Genomic DNA, 20,459 nt, shown 5'->3' on the forward strand with positions numbered 1-20,459 from the left:
TGAATTTCAGAATGTTAAATACTGAGAGTTATTGGCAGTCAAATGCTTCAATAAATACTGGCTGATCACTAGAAGAGGTAGGTTGTTGGTAAAAGCCTTGGCAGTGCTATGCTGTGGCTCAGAATAGCTTTACTTGGCACTTGGATCAATCTTCTTTCAGTTAGGATCCTAACAGTTCCACAAAACCTCTCCAGATTGGAATGAGGGTACATTGATCCTGTAGGATGCTGCTAATGAATATTAATTAGATGTGCATTTGTAGATTAACTGCTGACATAATTTGCAAAAAGAACAAAATCTGAATTTCACTACCAATTGTGTCAAGGCAGGTACTGTGCAAGCAAACTTTTGTGTAACAGTTATTGTTTTAAGATAGGAGAGAAGTTTCAACTCTTGTTGACTTCTAAGACTCTAATTGATCTTAGGAAGACTCTGGACACTTTAACATAGACATACAACTACAACTTAACTAATAAATAATTAATTTATGTTACACAACACTGTATTCCTTGGTTATATTCAAAGATTTATCTTTACATTTATCTTCAAAGTATGTATACAGAATACAATTCTGAGATTCATCCTTGCTATGAAACAAAGAAACACCATGGAACCCATTCAAGAAAACATCAAACACCCAAAGCGCAACAAAAAAAAACAAATCACGCAAACGGCAAAACGTGAGCAAACAACACATCGAATATCAAATATAAGACCAGGAGTCCAGTAGTATTTAGTTTATTTCAGTTCAACGTTGTGCTGCTAGCCCACTGCAGGCTGCAGAGACATTCCACGCCAAAGTGCCCCAGTCTGCATCTATCACCCTGATCATCTCAATCAAAAACAGCAAAAAAAAACAGAACCCAGCAACACATGCAACATGAAACTCAAAACCCCCCAAAGCAAGTCCACGGCATTGCCGATCAACCCTTGCAAAGTGGATCCCAAGACTCCTCTGCTTTCGTCCGACAGCAGCTAGTCAGAGGGAGAGGAAGACCAGTCAAATGCAGGCAGATGGTGCTGAGCAACAACCCCCCCCCCCCCCCCCCCCCCGCACGCTGCTCTCATCCTTATCGGCTTCAACCTTGCTTGATGCCTCAATCGGAGAGAAGTGAGAGTTGATCATAGGCTTGTGACCAACGAAATGTAAATAAAAGGTTCCAATCACACGCAGCTCAGTAGTAGAATCACATTTGAAAGAAGGAGAAAAAGAAATAGTTTTGTGAACTGTCTGTAGGACGTCGCTGTTGGTCTCATTGTTCGCTGCCGCCATCTTGAAAATCAACTTAGTCCTACTGTAGAGCTTTACAGCACCAGTGGCCCGGGTTCAATTCCTGCCGCTGCTCATAAGGAGATTGTATGTTCTCCCTGGGACTGTATGGGTTTCCTCCCACATCTCAAAGATGTATGGGTTAGTAGGTCGATTGGTCACACGTGTGTAATTGGTGGTATGGGCCGGAAGGGTCTGTTACTGTGCTGTATTTCTAAGTAAATAAATAAACAACATTTAACGGTGAGGATTGGATAGTAAGATCAATATTTCCAGCCAATAAATATTTAGACAAAGCCACACTTTATGAATCAAACCTTAGTTTAGTCTTACCAATATCCCATGTGTGCGGATCATTCATTTCCATTTCCCTCCTGCCAATCACGTACCAGATGCAGGCCATCCAATGTGCAAGTAGTGCAAACATTGACATTAGAAGAGTTAGGACCATGGCACTGTACTGGGAATACCGGTCAAGTTTTTGTAACAATCGCAGCAGCCGCAACAGGCGTACAGTCTTCAACAAGTGAACCAGGGAGGTCTGGAAAATACGTCAGAGCAGCTAATGTTTAATTTCAGATGATAGCTAATCCAATCACTAAAACATAAACATTGATGCCTTAAAATAGAACATCAAGGAGGGGGTAAGAATTCCCAAATGGTGTCTCGTGATGTTTCTTTGAGCAATATTTATCCTATTATTTTCCCATAATGGACACAACAGCAAAGTGTTTAATTTACAAATTGGCAGCTAGAGGTCTGGCACATGAGTCTGAAGTCCAGCAGGGAGCTGGGTCGTTTAAATTCACATAATTAAAATAATTAATAGAAACTGTGTCTTTGTAATTACAAGCATGAAACGATTGGATTGTATTAAAACACCAGTTGCTTCACTCCTGTCCTTCAAGAGAATAAATCAGCCTCCTGTACCTAATAAAGTGGACACTAAGTGTATGTTTGTGGTCTTCTGCTGTAGCCCACCCACTTCAAGGTTCGATGTGTTGTGCGTTCAGAGATGCTCTCTGCACACCACCATTGTAACATGTGACATCTCGCCACATCGCAGCCACTCGAGGACAGAGTGCGCCAGGACTGAACCTGGCTGTGCTTAATGGATCTTGTGAGGGGTCCCCTCTCATCAGCAGCCAAGCAAGGTCTTTTAGCTTGTTTGGAAATTCTGGTCAAATGATTTTGAATCTGCTTAGAGAACCACCCAATAGGATCCACCACCTCCTTCACTGGCAGGGCTTTCAGGTGACTGATGGATAACAAAGGTTTGCTGCAGAAATGTTACACCAGCAGACAGGTGCTTTGGCAGTTTACCTGAAGGAATATTCCAAGCTAACGTGGCCAGGCCCATCCTTCTCAATGCTATGTAGAACAGGTCAAACCCAGCAGAACCTTGTCACCAGTGACACTCAGATTGCAAGCTCAGGCACTATGCACAGCTCGATGCGGCCACATTAGAATGAAGGTATTCCCTGGAGTTCAGGAGAATGGTGCGGGGGGGGGGGGGGAATCTCACTGAAACATTCCAAATGTTGAATGGCTGGATTAGATATGGCAAAGTTATTTCCCATGGTAGGGGAGTCTAGGACAAGAGGGCATGACTTCAGGAGTGAAGGACGTCCATTTAGAACAGGAATGCAGAGAAATTACTTTAGTCAGAGGGTGGTAAATCTGTGGAATTTGTTGCCATGAGTGGCTGTGGATGCCAAGTCATTGGGTGTATTAAAGACAGAGATAGATAGGCTCTTGATTGCCCAGGGCATCAAAGGGTATGGGGAGAAGGCAGGGGAGTGGGGATGACTGGAAGAATTGGATCAGCACATGATTGAATGGCAGAGCAGACTCAATGGGCTGAATGGCCTACCTCTGCTCCTGTATCTTATGGTCTAAGGCTTTACTTCGCCTTTCCTCTCTTGACCCATCTATCAGGTCTGTAGGCCATGACCTGTCTTTGATTATCAGATGAATTGGAAGATAGATTGGGTGAATGCTGCAGCAAAGGAGCAGGGTCTGGATCATACATCCATTATGTACAGCAATGCTGAAGCACCATGCAATTTATTTATTTATTTATTTATTCTAAATCTACAGCACATTACAGGACCTTTGGCCCACAATGTTGTGCCAACCATGTAACCTATTCTAGCAACTGCCCAGAATTTCCCTACCGCATAGTCTTCTATTTTTCTAAGCTCCATGTACCTATCTAAGAGCCTCTTTAAAGACCCTATCGTATCTGCCTCCACCACCGTTGCTAGCAGTGCATTCCATGCACTCACCACTCTCTGTGTGAAAAATGTACCTCTGACATCTCCTCTGTACCTACTTCCAAGCAGCTTAAAACTGTGCACCATTTCAAAACTGTTAGCCATTTCAGTCCTGGGAAAAAGCTTCTGGCTATCCACATGATCAATGCCTCTCATCATCTTGTACACCTCTATCAAGTCACCTCTCATCCTCCGTCGCTCCAAGGAGAAAAGGCCAAGTTCACTCAACCTATTCTCATAAGGCATGCTCCCCAATCCAGGCAACATTCTTGTAAATCTCCTCTGCACTCTCTCTGTAGTATCCACATCCTTCCAGTAGTGAGGTGACCAGAACTGAACACAGTACTCAAAGTGGGTTGAACTGAGGTCATATACAGCTGTAATTCCCCTCAAACCCAAGGATTACCTGGCAAATGATCTGACCAATGGAATTTGGTGATATCATGTCAACATAATTTATCAGGTTAAAAATGAATCCTGATGACGCTCAGCTCTCTCTGATCAAATTCCTGATACCCTCCACCATTCACCTAACTCACCTGACTTTTACAAGAAAAACCTTTGATTTTTTTAATCTTCTATTTTTATTTAGATACAGCACAGAACAGACCCTTCTGGCCCAATGAAATGCATTGCACCTATTTAACACTAACCTAATCAAAGGACAATTTATTTCACAATGACCGATGAACCTACTAACCGGCATGACTTTGCTCTGTGGGAGGAAACCAGGGCACCTGGAGGAAACCCATGCAGTCACGGGGAAAATGTACAAACACTTACAGACGACACAGGAAATGAACTCCGATCTCCGAGCTGTAATAGCGTCCCGCTAACTGCTACACTACCATGGTGTCCCACCCCAGGGAACCACCTAAACCTCATTGGGTTTGACACAGCTGAGTGCAGCTACATAGCCAACTGTATGACATCACTCATCTCTGCTTTTGCCTCAGCTCTGGAAAACATTCCAAGTTTCCCCCAAGAAGGAAACCCTGCCCTCAAGTGGATGTCCCAGAAGGACAAAGTGACAAAGCAGCCCCTTGCATTACCCATTTGCAAGTTTTCAGACTAACTTGAGAAAACATCCAAATCTTTATTAATCCATATGTATTGTCACACCAGAGAGGCACTTGCCTAGTAACTGCTGGCCTAAGAGAATTTAGAAAAACAATCCAGGCTTCTCTGTTTAATTTATGAGTGGGTGGTTATGGAATGATTATACAGAAATTTTTTTTTAATTATATGCCTGTCAGCAAAACAGATTCATAACAGTTAGTTCCATCATCTAATTGAAACAAATCAATTGGGTATTAACTACCAAATAGTTCATAAGGACTAGACTAAAGCAGATGTGATTAAAGAATGCACTTTCTTTAAGGATTGGCGCTGGACTATGATGAGAGCACCCCTCTCCACCCCAACCCCAGGTTCTCACACCAGTTGTTTTGGGAATTTCCATTCACTCAGTCCCCCCCACCCTCCACTTTACCTGAGTGATCCTCATTTAAATTACGTGTCTCGCACACATGATGAAGCCAAACTAGCTCACCTACACTACACAGTTCCTCCAGTATTTCTCCTGTTCCCAGCTGGGTGGAATTATTCCTGTTGGTTCAAATCTTATTTGTTAATTTATAGTCATATTGTTTTTTTTTGCTATTCCTGCACGGTTAACTTTGGAGTCCCGCAAGGATATTTCCTTGACTCTCTCCCATTTTCCATCTGCATAGAGTCATAGAATATACAGCATGGAAATAGGCCATTTCGCCCAGCGTATGCATGCTGAGCACCCATCTGTATTAATCCCATCTGCCAGCGCTTGGCACTTGGCACTGCCTTGCAATTCAAGTGCTTATCCAGATATTTCTTAAATGCTGTCAGAACGTTTTCTTCCACTACTCTCCCAGGCAGGGCATTCAAGATACTCACCCCTCCCTTTCAGATCCTCTCTACTTCTTTTACCCCTACCTTAAGTCTGTGCCCTCTAGTTTTATTCAATTCTGATAAGGAGAAGAGTCATTTGCTTTGTGAACCCCTGGGTAGGATCATTCAGATCTGCTGATAGTTTCAAATGGATGTTTCGCTGCTCGGCTCCACCACACTACTATCTCCTTAGGCCAGTCTACTGCCTTAGCTTGTCACAGTATTCGTCTGATATTCAAGACAGAATGAACAGAAATTGTCCACATCTAAAGCCGGGGAAGGCAGAAGCCATGGTCTATGATCTATGCCACTGCCTATGATCTTTACCTCAGGCCATCACATCCATTATTCTACCCTACATAAATTGTTCACCTAAAACCATACCATATTTTAACTTGGTCCAAGTCTCACCTCCAGTGTTGGCTTTGTTTGTTGACCTGTACTGGCTCCCACACTGACAATGCCTCAGTTTTGAAACTTTTTTCATTGTCTTCAAACCTCTCCAAGTACTTCCATCCAATTCTATAATCTATTTCAGCTTTAAAACCCATAGATCCCCCAACTTCAGTTTTTTTTTGGTACCCCTAATATTAATTCCTGTATCATCGGCAGAAATACCTTCAGTTGTCCAGGCTCTATGATTTGGAATTCTCACCACAATATCATGCCCTCTGCCCTCCCAAAACAAAACTCTCTGCATCTTAACTTTCCCTTAACACCTCTCCTAAAACGTTCCTCTCTGACAAAGCTTTTGATCACCTGTCCTAAGATGTCCTTGCTAAACTTTTGCTTGTCAGTGTTTTCAATGGATGCCTTTTGATGTTTTAAATACATTGGAAGAGCAATGGATTTTCTTGTCATTGCCATTAAAAACAATCTATTAACTAAGTGAAAGTTTAATAAACTGAACATTTCTAACTCGGAGAGTGATCAGAAGTGCTGCTGTTGCAAATATCCTCACATTTCAATGGACTTCACCATCATTGATATACTCACTGTAAAGTTATCAATATCTCTTACTATGAATTCTGGAGAAACGCTTTCACAAGTGAATTATTATTTTGAGTTGTATGGGTAGTGAAATTACTGATATTAAGTGGCCATTGTATCTGCTCCTGGGCACAAATCTTTAGTGCCTCCTGTCTCTCATGTAGTGATAGCTAGAGTCATAGAGCTGTACAACGTGAAAACAGGCCCTTAGCCTACTACCTCAATGTTGACCTACTAATCCCATTTTCCTGTGTCTTCCACATCAAGTTCCAGATGTTAACCATTCTCTGTGTAAACATCTCTCATCTTAAACCTAAAGCCTCTTGTTTTTGATGCATCTGCAATGGGAAAATAGTTCTGACCATCTATCTATGCCTCTTCTGATTTTATACACCTTTAACAAGTCACCCCTCAGCCTCCTTCACTCCAGGGAAAACAAGCCCAACCTACCCATAACTGAAGTTCTACAATCCAGGCACCATCCTGGTAAATCCCCTCTGCGCTTTCCCTAGCACAACCACAGTTTTCCGATAGTGAGGCAACCAGAAGTGCACACAGTATTTCAAGTGCATTTTAACTAGCGTTTTGTAAAGTTGCAACATGATATTCCAATGTTATATTCTACACCCTAAGCATTGACAGCAAACATGCAATATGTCTTCACCACCCTATTAACCTATATTAACCAAAAAACCCAAGATTCCTCTGTTTATCAATATTCCTTAGTGCCTACCATTTACGATATACATCCTATCCTATATGACTTCCCAAAAAGTATTATCCATTCAGAAAAACCTTAATCCTCATCTAGGAATAACTGCATTGCACCTATGGACACTGGCAAAAGGTAAAGTGTAACTTACCACGGTTATGTTAAAGGCATAGAGAAGGTCAAATGGTAATGCAGCTATTAAATCCACAATAAACCATGTGGTTCCATAATGGATGCAGATGGATCGGGGTTCATAAACCACTTGACCTGACTGACTAACATAGGTAGTCCGAAAGTTCAGGATAATATCTGTTGGATAAAGAAAATAAAACAATGTATTAATGGAGAAAATAATGGTGTTCATAATATCAAGAAACTTAATGGAAGTTTGCAGATTGACACCAATAATATTATATGTAAAATGAGCAGTAATTAGATATTTCAGGACAGCTTTAGTTCAAACTTCTCTTCCATTGCCTGCTGTTTGCAAGTGTATTAAATGATGGGATGTTGAGTCATAAAACTAGGGAAGATTCAGCTCTATAAACAGTTTGCTAATGTCCAATGACTGCAGCAATGTTGAGCTTGGGAGTGACTGATAAACCAGCCCGCGCTTGCACAGCTGCTCACCTACATTAATTTGCACTGCAAAGTCTATTTGTCAGGGGCTTAAATAAGAATAAATTAGAAATCAGTTATGACACCCTGAGGAATCATGATGATACAGCACAGAAGTGGGACTCTTTAGCCCATCTTGTCCACACTGACCAAAATGCTGCCAATGCTAATCCCATTTGCCTGCATTAGACCTATATCCTCTCTGCTTTTCCCACCAAAGTACCTGTTCACATGCATTTCAATGTCGTTGTATCTGCCTCCACTACCTCCTCTGGCAGCTCGTACCAGACAACGACCATCCTCCGCATGAGAATTCTACCCTGCAGAACTTAAAATTCAGAATCAGAATCAGGTTTATCATCACTGACATATGTCGTGAAATTTGTTGTTTTGCAGTAGCAGTACAGTGCAATATATAAAAATCACTATGTTACAACTAAAAATATATAAAAATAAGCAGATAAGTAAATAGATAGAAAGACAGGTAAAGAAGTAGTGCAAAAAGAGAGCAAAATAGTTAAGGAAAAACAGTGAGGTAGTGTTCATGGTACATTCGAAATCTTATGGCAGAGAGGATGAAGCTACTCCTAAAATGTCGAGTGTGTGTCTTCAGGTTCCTATATCTCCTCCCTGATGGTAGTAATGTGAAGTGGGCATGTCCTGGACGGTGAGGGTCCTTCATGATGGATACTGCCTTCTTGAGGCATTGCCCTCAATGGTAGGGAAGATTGTGCCCATGATGGAGCTGGCTCCTTGCAGCTCACTACAGCTTTTACTGATCCTCTGGGGTGGCTCCTCCATACCAGATGGTGATGCTCTCCACGGCACATCTGTAGAAAACTGCCTTGCTATTTTGCTCTCTACGTGCAATACTTACTTAATTTTTATATTACTTATTGTAACTTATAGTATATTTTATGTATTGCACTCTACTGCTGCTGCAAAACAACAATTTTCACAACAGATAATAAATCTGATTCAGATTCTACCAAGTTAAGCATTCGGCCCATTCCTGCAACCTCTGGCACCAGAAGGACAAGTGGCACGTCACCCTGACGCTACAGAACATTGCTCTTCCTTCATTGTTGCTGGGTCAGCCTGGTAGCAGCCTCATCAGAAGTAATGGAGCTGTTCATGGAGGCAGCTCACTCGGAACTTCTCAAATGCAATTAGAATTGGGCAATAAATGCTGGACAGAACAGTGATACCCATGTCCCATAAAATTAATAAAAAAGAATCCAATCTACTTTCATTGTAATTATATCCTGAAGGCAACATAAACTAGGATTTCTGTGCATGGACAATTTAATGTGAGTTTCTTCTGTTGTTTCACCCTTTCTGTAGTGTTTGGCATAATATTCTAAAACAGGTGTAGGCAACCTTAGGCACAAATGATTTTCTAGCATGCGTTATTCATTAACTTGGGGCAATACATAACTAGGTGTACTTAAATGGACAACTCCCATATTTCAAGTTTTTTTATGGCATTTATCTGGCCCACTGTCTGCTCATTAATACGCAATCCGGCCCACAGAGGCAAAAAGGTTGCCGACCCCTGTTCTAAAACAGTCAGAGACGTCAGTTGAACTGACAAGAACTTTATGTATTTAAAAATGATGCTTGCTGTAAAACACTCTTCAAATAACTTCAAGGATCAATTGAGTTTTTAGTAGCATACTAAGCCATAACTGCTGGTTAGCTAAGTCTCAGAGCCCTATATACTTGTATACTTTTTTATGTATGTGATCATAATTCCCTTGAATTAATCTGTAAAAATATATTTTTAAAAATTTTTAACAAAATTACTCCACAATACTTCCACTTTTATCGTAATCATACAGATGTAATTCAATTTTTATTTCACACTCAGTAAAATACTTAAAATATCAGGTAATAAATGGAAATTTCCTTGCATAAATACAGTGGATTGCATTTAATTGGGACACATCGTGACCAGTACACTTTAGTCCAATTAAGCAGCTGCTCCAATTAGCTAAAGTTTCATGGAAATAGGTAAAAAGTTATAAAAAAAAGACAAACTACTGTTTAACTGAATAACAAATTATGTGTTTAAATGAAATCCAGAACAAATGAGAAAACTACCACTTCTATTATATTACTATAAAACTGCGCATTAGTTCCTAATAGTTATTGACAGAGGAATTCATCCATAAAGACTTTTGGGGACAACTCGTTAACTGCCAGTACAGAAATTGCATGTGTAAAGTCAGCAACATGCTACCTGGAACTCCTGCCAGGCTTGTGGCACCTTGGGCCCACCCGACAGGGCAAATCAGACCTTCATAGGCTTTCAGCAGCAATTCGCTAATCAGCTGCCATGTTTTAGCTGAACTGCAAATAAATAAAATCAGCGCAGACACAGTTCAGATAATGGACTGCCTTCATAAAATGCTTTCAACGATTGCATCCTCCAAATCTTCAGTTTCATTGTAACGTTCAAGATGATTGTTGATACCTTCAAATTCTTTGTAGTTCCTAACCTGTTGAAGTAGCGCAATTGTTTCACTTTCACTCCTGGCTGTTTCTGGTATCTTTAAGCCTGAATGCCTGAAACCACAGTTAGCATTACAGTTCTGAATTGTCTTACTGCTTATTTCTCACCAACTATTAGTGTCAAAATTCACTGCTTTTTGGACACAAACACACACAATTGACGCTATTTAGAAACTGTTCGCTCTAAGCAGGGTGTAGAGTCACAAGTGCTCACAACCAACACTGGCTAGAAACAATCTCCTGTCATAGCATCCCCAATAAATGAAGGGAATAGTGACTATTTTTTCAATTAGTTTTTGTTCTTATCCCAAATAGCAACTGCCCTGATTAACCAATAGCCCAATTAACTGGAATCCACTGTATAATATAATGGATTTGGAGTATTTCATTATTTAATACCTTTATGGCATATTTTAGCTACCTTTATTGAACATATGTACTGTACATCAATCTTCAAATTACACTCTGAAGTAAAATATTCAGTAAAACGTGTGCTTTTGCTTCTTAATCTGTAGTGGAAAGGAATCTACTATTAAGAAGCTGGTTGCAAAGTAGAGTAGTTGCAAAACAGTAATAGGAACAGGCAGATTCATCATGGTTTTAGGAAAGGGACTTTTCTGAGGCTGTCACTGGTAAAACAGAAAAGGGAAAACCAGTGCAGTGGAAGTTTGAGAAGGCCCTTAATAAGATGCAATACAAAATATTTTTAAAGAAAATTAGAGTGCATAGCATTATTGAACATATATTGGCTTAGAGTGGGGATTCATTAATGGACAGAAGCAGAGAAAGTCAATAAATGTGTCATTTTGGGCTGACAGTTAGTGACCAATAGGTTGTTGCAGGCATTTTTTGCTGGAGTTCCAACTGTTCCCACTCTCCATCAGGTATGAGACATTCAAGTCTGCCAATGAGTCACAGCTAGGTGGCATTGTGTGTTGTGAGGAGGATGCAGAGAAGCTACAGAGGGATATAGATAGGATAATGAAAAGGGCAAAGTCATGGGAGATGGAGAAGAATGTATAAAACCACTTGGATGGTTTCATAAGCCATGATCTGGCAGAACAGGCACAAGGGGTTGTATAGCCCACTCTTGTAGCCATTTATTACGTTTATGGTCTTTGAGAATATTTTAGAATATTTGAGCCTGATATCTTCACAAGCAGTGAATGCCAGCAATCATACTGAGACTTGACAGTAATCAACATCAGAAGAGGGAAGCTCACACCACAGAGACTGCAAGTGCATTGTGGAACACACACAAAACACTGAAGGAATTCATCAGGAACGATCTTGGCTTGAAACGTCAACTGTTTATTCCCTTCTATAAACGCTTCCTGACCTGCTGAGTTCCTCCAGTATTTTTGTGTGCATTGCTCAAGATTTCCAGCATCTGAAGAAACTCTACTGTCTCTGAAGTGCTTTGTGGGGCAACTTTCCCTGTGGTCAGCTGTGAGCAATATTGCTCTATCACTGAATGTAGACCAATACTTTTCTAGTTCCTGCCAGCCACCTACCACGCTGCTGTAGTGATAGCACAAAAGTGGCTGAACAACATAAACCAGCCCTGACCACAGCTATGTGTCACCTACTACTCCAAACAACAAATCAAGAGCAACAGGGTTGGCAAAACCACACAGATATTACACAGCTGAGAATTAAACTCAAAGACAAATAGTTCACAGATTTCCAGTTGGTACAGTCTTCAGAACTTTTCTGTAATTCAATATATCTTTTATTCCTCCCAGGCACAAATCTGCATTTAAAAATTAATTAGCATTTATTTTTCATTTTCAATTTAGAGTCAGGAAGTTTGGAAAGCTAACAAAGGACAGAAAATCAAATTTGAAAATGTAATCACTCATTTTTCTTTCCAAGTAAGATTCAATGCTAATGGAATGTGCTGCATGCTGATGGTGATCGTGGCACAAGGAGCAGGTACCACATGCCTCTGAAGTCAGCCACACAATATTGATGAAGTTACAAGGAGAGTCGTACAGCTGTCATAGGGTCATCGAGTAATGGTGAGGTGAGGGCTTCTGCTGGTTAGAATTGACCATGGATATTGCAGCCTACTTGCCCAGATACACAAGTCTAAGTAGTATGATATGGAGAGCAAGCTGTTCCCTATGTAGCAATCTCTCCCGTAATCCCCACCCCCCACGCAAATGATGAATGCAAAGGAACGGCAGACACTGATACAGTTTGGGACCAGCAGTGTTGCAGGAGTTTCCAGTCACTGAACTCGACATCGGATTGCCTGTTGGACTCCAGCTCCAGATGTTTCTCTTGGGGTTTACACCTGAAGCCTTCCCCATGAGTGAGTATACCATAAGGCAGTAGAGGCTTGAGATCAGATGAGCTGACGAGCCCCATCTGCCTGAAATGAATGGCTTTAAGGTGCCAGTAACCCACCGTTGGTCTTTCTCCTATCATAGAGTAATACAGAATGGAAAAAGGCCCTTAGACTCAACCAGTCCATGACAACCACAGCATCCTCCCTGTTAGTTCCAGTTGACTGCATTCAGCCATTACCCTTGAAGCCCTTTCGTTCCATGCACCTATCCAAATACCTCTTAAATGTTGAAATTGTAAATGCCTTGATCACTTCCTCTGGCAGGTCACTCCAGGTATTCCCTACCCTCTGTGTAAAGAAGTTGTCTCTCAGGTCTCTTTTAAATCTCTCCCCTCTTGTATCCGTGCCCTCTCACTTTTGACTCCACAGTTCTGGTGGAAAGACTATGACCGTCCACCTTATTTCATGGCCATCACGATTTGAGAAACTTCTGTGAGGTCACCTCTCATTCTCCTGTGCTCCAGGGAATAAAGATCCAGCATAGCCAGCCTTTCCCTAATCCTGCCTAATGTCCTCAAGGCTGGCCCTGCTCAAATTCAGGACCTTAACCTGTGGACCTGCTCTATCGTTTTCCACAAATATTTTAAAATTAATAGAATTGTGGTCACTGTCTCCCCAAAGTCTCCACAACTGACATATCAGTGACTTGTCCTGCCTCGTTCCCTAAGAAGAGTGCCAGTATTGCTCCTTCCCAAGAAGGTTCCTCTTTCTGTAAAATCCTATCACCAGCATCATTATCCGTTTAGAAATCTGATGGCGGCGGGGAAGAAGCTGTCCTAAAACATTGAATGTGTCAGGTTCCTGCACCTTCTCCCTGATGGTAACAATGAGAAGAGGGCATGTCCTAGATGATGGAGGTCCTTGCCTTCCTGAGGCTTCACCTTTTAACGATGTCCCCGATACCCAATACTAAAGTATGTGAGCCCGCAGTAGTAAGAACTGCAACTCAGGATTGCATGGAATGATTGATGCCTGTAAGTGACTTAGACTAAGCCTAGTTTTTCATGGCAGTTTATGACCCTAAATTTTATTATTGAATTTCAAGCAATTTACAATAATCATGCAGTATAGTACAACCATTGGTATTACTTTAATTCACTATTAATTGAAATTGCCACCTGCTGATCAGAGTAATATCAGTAATTTGGTAAAAATACTTGGGGAACAGATTTAGAGGGAAATGAATAAGATGAATACTGAAAAGGCAACCGAATGGAAATGACTGATCTAAGTGGAGGAAACATTGTGGAGTCTTAGAATTGTGAAAAAAAGTGGAGTATTAGAATTTGACACAGTCTGAAAAGGTAGAAAAGCATTATTAAATGGGTAAAATGAGCAATTAGATTAAAGTGATACATGTATCAAAAACTATTGAAGAAAACTAAGTGACTGCAGCCCTTTTTTGCCTGAAAAAGTTCTGTTCTGTCATGTTCTGTGGTGCCAAAATAATGAACTACAAGTTTGCCTTACCGAAGATGAAGAGCATTTCCACAGCAACGTCACTCACAGTGGTGCTGCGGGAAGCGGAGGAGCTGTCCTCGGTCTCCGTGAAGCAAACGTTGTACGGAACAGTCACCGCGACATAAAACGTGGCCAGCAAGATAAGCCAGTCCCAGCCCGCTTTGAAGGTACTGTAGTGCAGGAGGATGAAGCGGGATTTCTGGATCGATGCCACTTTGTACTCGGGTAGAGAGGGCTTATTTTCAAACATGTTCTACCAAAAAAGAAATTCAAGTAGTTTAATGAAACTATAAATTGTTCCACAGGTTTTCAGCTATATAATACAGTTTACACCTAGACATTTAGTTCTAATCAATAGGTAAATCCATCTAAATCAACACAATGAGATACATATCTGGCATAATGGGGTACATTTGGGCTTGATTCCTTTTCAACAGCTGGTTAACCGTTGGGATTTACTACTTTCTACATTTCTATTTGTATGTTAGCATGAAAGGATATCAAGAAAAGAATGGAACTAGAGTGGTAGGATTCTATGTGGAATTGCACAGAAATAAAATGCAAGTATTTTTAAGGAAGAAAAGATTAATTGAATCTAACAAATTCACCTCTTAAAATACCACATTCATCAGAAAAAAATCTAGTTTCCTTCCTTCTGCAGAAATGATTTTAATTCCAACTGGAACCTACTTAATTTCCTTTTTATCCCCCTTGCTAGAGAAAATATGCTTCATTTCCTCCTAATCTGCAGGTTTATAAACTGATGCTGGTGCATCATCACCTACCTCATTTCAAACACATATTTTGCCATTTCAGTGCTGTTTGGTGTATTTCTGGCTTCTGCACATCTAAGGTTTGTGCAACTTGTAATTTTTCTCTCCTAATTCTACAGGTTTCCAAGTTTGATAATTTTTTTTCATTTGAAGTGCAGGAATGTAGGAGTAGGGCAGCTCGAACAAGGTAAAAATGTAGTAATTACTGTTCCAGGGAGCAATGTTATAGCGAGACCAATGTTAGAAACTTCAGCTCATCGTGCTCTGCGAACTGCCCAATTCTGTCAGAGTATGAAGATATGCCAAACCTCATCTCTATTTAATTAAAAGAAGTTGGAATAAAATTCTTCCACCACTTCACTTTGCGTAAACAACACAGACTTTTAAGCAGCAGGTTTATTTACAGAAATCTTATTTTGTCTGGGTCTAAGTCTTCTTTTATTATTGAATTAATTGCTTTGATGACTATTTAATTCCTGCACTTTATAAAGAAAGATTGAGGGTTATTCCTAAAATAAACAACTCACATATTTTAGCCTATTTTATTGAATACTATCTCCTCAACCAGCAACAGTCCACTGACACGGTCTGAACTGACATTTTGACAAGCATGGAAGAGGAGGTACATTGAATATTCTTGGTGCCCAATGGAGAGGTTACTGTTCTGGGACACTTCTCAGAAACAAACAGAACGTCAGTTTAATGCTTCATCTGAAAGATGGTGCCTCCAACAGCACAGCATTCCCTCAGTGCTGCACTAAGTTGGTGGCTCAGATTATTGTCACATTCTTACAGCTTTTCACTGTACGTGACAATAATACATCAATTCCGAAGTACACTGTTAAGCAAAAGAAGTTCTGACTGAAATTCCTTGGTATTCAGGTTATGGGTAAAATCAGATTTTATGCACTTGATATATTTTTAAATGCCATTCTACTTATTTTATGCTTTATGAGTAAATAAATACTATTATACCATAGCACAATATAAAACTACATAAATTGCCTATTATATTCATTTGGCTTGTTTGTATTAATTAGTACATCTTGAAGATAACTTGTTTCATTAAGTTTGGATTTTTGATGGTTCAGACTTCTGCTCTAAGTTAGTTTACAAGCAGGACATATGACATTCTTAAAATTAAAATCCCATTAAGTGCCTTCAATTTTTGAATGTTATCTAACAAGGGATTGCTGCTATGAAGCATAATGTTCAAGATGGAATTAGATAAACAGTTGTGGTGTGGGAAAGTACAGGCCCAGAAAAAAAGAACAGAAAATTTGGATTAAATTAAAAATTCTAGTCACAAACTAGCTTAGGTATTACCTCATGTATGGCATCTAACGAACTGCAATTCACCTGTCCAGACAATGCATGTAAGCAGTCATGTATGAAACTCCCCTCCAAAGGTTATAATCAGGATAATTTTAGAAAGGGGTAGAAGAGACTTGCCTTTGAACACTTAAATTGAGGTAAACTTAATGAATTGCCGAGGATATGCCCTTCATCCAGTTAATTTACTTTGTCCTAAACTAGCACACTGTGTCTCTAGTTGTAGCATCACAAATACCAGCAAAAAACAGGCTTCTGTTAGGCAATATCTCCTCCATCTGCATCTCTACCTCTGAGAACAAGGGAAGCAGGTGTGTAGGAATCCCATTATTTAGGAGTTCTCTCTACGGTCTTGACTTCAGCATTTTTCCATTGCTTCACCGTCACTTGCTCTAAAAGCTGGAAACTCCCCACCCAAAAGTGCTGTGGGACTATCTTCACTACAGTGGAACAAGGAGATGTTCATTATCACCTCCTCAAGGGAGCATATGGATGAGTGTTAAATGTTGGCCTTGCTTGTGATGCTCAGATCTTCTGGATTATCAACATGCCAAGTCCATCTGTTTACTTCAAGGGCCTCTAACAATGAACTACCAACTCTGGCATTATGCTACAACTTAATTGTTATGGCAAAATGGAAACCATTTTGTGCGGGCATTGAAGTCTTGGCAAATTGTTGCATTGTAAACCTTGAATCAATGAAAGAATTTGCTGCAAATGCAGAGTCCCAAATGAGAAGCAAATTATACCCAGGGGCCTCTAATAAACTGTATTTCTGTCAGGTGGCTTCATTTTCTGTCTAATGTAAATCTAATGTCATACTTGTAGGCAACCTAATTATTAATCAGGTTCTGTTTCTTGCATTCAGTTCCATTGCGAGTGCCACATTTTGAGATTATTTAAGTGCTTTCTGCGTGTAACAGCATGGTCTGTGCACCAGTGTGTCAATAGCAGCAATTAGGGGCTTATTGATACATGATCAGGTTTTACTTACAAACATTCCCGACTGGGAGCTTTCAGTTTCCTGTCCATTGAGTACATGCAAATGGAGTAACAATAAAGAGAGAGTAAGGAACCAACATCAACAGGAGTCACTCACAGCAACATACAGGGCAGAGAAAGACATAGAGCATTTACGAGGATCCACAGACATTATTTGTCCATACAAGATGATACATACCAGACTTATCTCAGAGATTAATGGAACAATGAAAAACTGAATCTCCTTCCAATTAACTTCAAACTATAGAAGTCAATAAAATAATAGTGCTAGAAAGTTCATTTAATTTTACTTAGGGATGACAACACACAATTAGGCAGTTCTTTTTCTACATCAAGGAAAAGACAGCAATTTGGTATTGATTCAGAAGAAATACTTTCTGAAAGTTGTACCTCACTTTACCTTACCTGAGAAGATCCAAGTCTAGAAAACTTCAGCCTACGGAAATGTCATCTTATTACCTCCAGAAAGTGTGGGTAACTGAAATTACCCCTTTCCTTTTATCAACAACTCATGGCAGATAAGAGCTTTGAACTGTGGAGACCTGTAATTCAGTTTTAATTCAGTGTGACTGACGGGTGAAATTAATGTAAATGTTTTCCTGGAAGAGAGGAACTGCTGGAAGCAGCAGGTCAGTCAATCCCTGCAGAGTGAGTGATTCAGGTCCCTTGATGATCCCTCGAAGGTCCCTTGAAAGGTCCGTGCCTGAAGTGAGAACTTGCGTATTGACTCCACAGGGACTGATTGACAGATTGAGATTTATCAGCATTTTCTGTCCGTGCACTTTAGATTTCCAACAGCTATACCACTTAAAAGGAATTTTTTTAAAACACAGTAGGTGTTTTGGGCCAAGACCCTTCATCAGGACAACTTCTTTCAGCATCTTGTATGTGTTGCTCAAGAATTGCAGCATCTGCAGAATCTCTTGTGTTTATTCCGCTACAAGGGTTTTCTTGTTCAAGTAAGGTATGCCTTTTTTCAGGACACAAAAACTGAAATTTGTGCACTGATTTTCATGTTCTTTTCAGATATATCAAACTACTTTATAACCAATGAATTGTAGTCATTGCTGCAATATTGGAAAGTTTGTGCAAAACAAGCTTTCACTCTGATATAACAATGGCTGGGTAATTTGTGATAGCGATGTTAACAAGTAGAAGACATTGGTTGGGACACTGAGGCCAACTCAATCGTTGCACCTTAATTGACGACCTGCACTGCACTTTTTACCAGCTGGTGGCACAGTGACATCAGTGCCAGACTCCGGAGCGAAGGTTCCTGAGTTCGAGTCCAGTCGGGCCGCTCCCAGACACGCTTTCCATCCGTGCCAGGTTGAGTGTTGAGCTCGCAACTCGGCCTCATAAAAAAAAGAACACTGCACTGTGAGGACATGGGGGACCACTCACAGAATCTTTCCTCCAAGACAACCACTGTGAAAAAAGTGGTCACTGAGGCTCTGGCAGAGTATGGCACACATAAAAAAACACTGCACTTTTACTGTAACTACCCTGATATGCTTTTTAATGGAATAAACTGTCTGAATGCAAACAAAGCTTTTCACTGGTTCTCAGTGCATGTAACAATAATAAACAGTTTAATAAACAGTTATCAATTAGTCCTCTGAAATTGGTCTGTGTGATTGTTTATAGCCACCCAAAGGGGCAGACAGGATTTTGGATTAACATCTTATCAAAAGGCAACAGCTCCAACAGTGTTCCACTACATCAATCTAGAACTTAATGCTTGAAGTTGTTGGTTGGAACTTGAACCTCTGACTGTTCAGCAAGAAGGTTACCAACATTTAAGAGAATGGTTTGGGAATGAAAGGGTTAATATATGCTGAGTAACTAATGGCTTTGGCATGGACTTGCTGGTTGTTTAGAAGAATACTGGGGAATCTCATTGAAACCTATCAAGTATTGAAAGGTCCAGACAGGGTGGATGTTGAAAGGATGTTTCCAAAAATGGGAGAGTCCAGGACCAGTGGGTGCATCTTCAGAATAGAGGGGTGCCCTTTGGAACAGAGATGAGGAAGAATTTCTTTAGCCAGAGGGTGGTGAATCTGTGAATTTATTGCCACAGACGGCTGTGGAGGCCAAGTCATTGGGTATACTTAAAGCGGAGGTTGATAGGTTCTTGATTAGCAAGGATGTCAAAGGTTATGGGGAGAAGGCAGGAGAATAGAGTTGAAAGGGATAATAAATCAGCCATAATCACTGGGCAGAATAGTCTAATTCTGGTCTTATGTCTTATGGTCTAACTGAGTTGCATCATGAAGCTTGCAAAGGGCAAGTGAAGCCATAAAGTGTTTTCCCAATTCAGCCAATTCAAATAAATGAATCACATTTGACAGGCATGCTGTGCCTTCCAAACCTCTCCATCACAGTGAGTGACAGTTAAATGGACAAGAGTGTTCAGTGTGCATTTGCAGACATTAGCTGTCGCTTTGTCAGTGGTAGCCTGCATTATCTCTAATTCCACTTATAATGAAAGCAATCGGCTGGCAAACAAATAGGAACGCTGGCTCTAGAAAGGATGCTTAAGTCTCTTCTTTGCATTTCTCCTCTCATTGAAATGCAGGTTTATTGCAGGATTTTTCTTTGTTTTTTATGGACGTTCTCCAGTAGTGTCCTCAATAACCTTTCAATATATGGAGATGAAGGGTCTCAGCCCGAAACGTTGACTCTTTATTTCACTCCATAGATGCTATTTGACCTTTAGGATGGGGACTATCTCTTAACCAGAATAACTAACTACTGACAACTGGTCATTTTTTAAGTCTGCTAAAATACTTCTGACAATTATTTACATGGAAATCGCAGCAAAGTAAAATTCTTAGGACTTCAAAGCCAGATCAGGGAGTTTAAGATATAGTCTAACAAATAATACATAATAAATCTATTTAAAATGCACAGAGTCTGAGGTCTGATCACAAGGAACTAATACATAAGGGTGACTATATACAGTTTATAGTGTAGCCTTTAGATAAAATTTGCTACACGTGGTTAATAATATGTATTTCTCTTTGTAGGGTTTAGTTTCCAATGAATTAAAAAAATTGCCATTCACTATCTGGTGCTAAACCTTTGATATAGTTGGGTCAATGTAGTGAATTCCTCTTGCAAAACTTGGTTCCTCGACTTCAGTGAAGCCAAGCTTTGGAAGCTGATAACAATTTGTACACTAAGGATTGTCTAGCTGAGGAGAGAAATACAGTGAACATTATCTTCCTTT

General features: G+C 40.3%; 1 protein-coding gene across 1 annotated transcript in view; it reads right to left on the minus strand.

The window, feature by feature from the left end:
- The window catches only part of LOC132384866 (potassium voltage-gated channel subfamily H member 4-like), a 217,383-nt gene that overhangs the window by 83,005 nt on the left and 113,919 nt on the right, over nucleotides 1-20,459 (minus strand). The window contains exons 5-7 of the mRNA XM_059956468.1: nucleotides 14,130-14,373; nucleotides 7,326-7,483; nucleotides 1,604-1,811 (exon numbers count right to left, since the gene is read on the minus strand). Of these exons, the coding sequence (XP_059812451.1) occupies nucleotides 1,604-1,811; nucleotides 7,326-7,483; nucleotides 14,130-14,373 (610 nt within the window). The remainder of the gene's footprint in view (nucleotides 1-1,603; nucleotides 1,812-7,325; nucleotides 7,484-14,129; nucleotides 14,374-20,459) is intronic.

This window comes from Hypanus sabinus, chromosome X1 (assembly GCF_030144855.1).
Source record: "Hypanus sabinus isolate sHypSab1 chromosome X1, sHypSab1.hap1, whole genome shotgun sequence".
Taxonomy (NCBI): domain Eukaryota; kingdom Metazoa; phylum Chordata; class Chondrichthyes; order Myliobatiformes; family Dasyatidae; genus Hypanus; species Hypanus sabinus.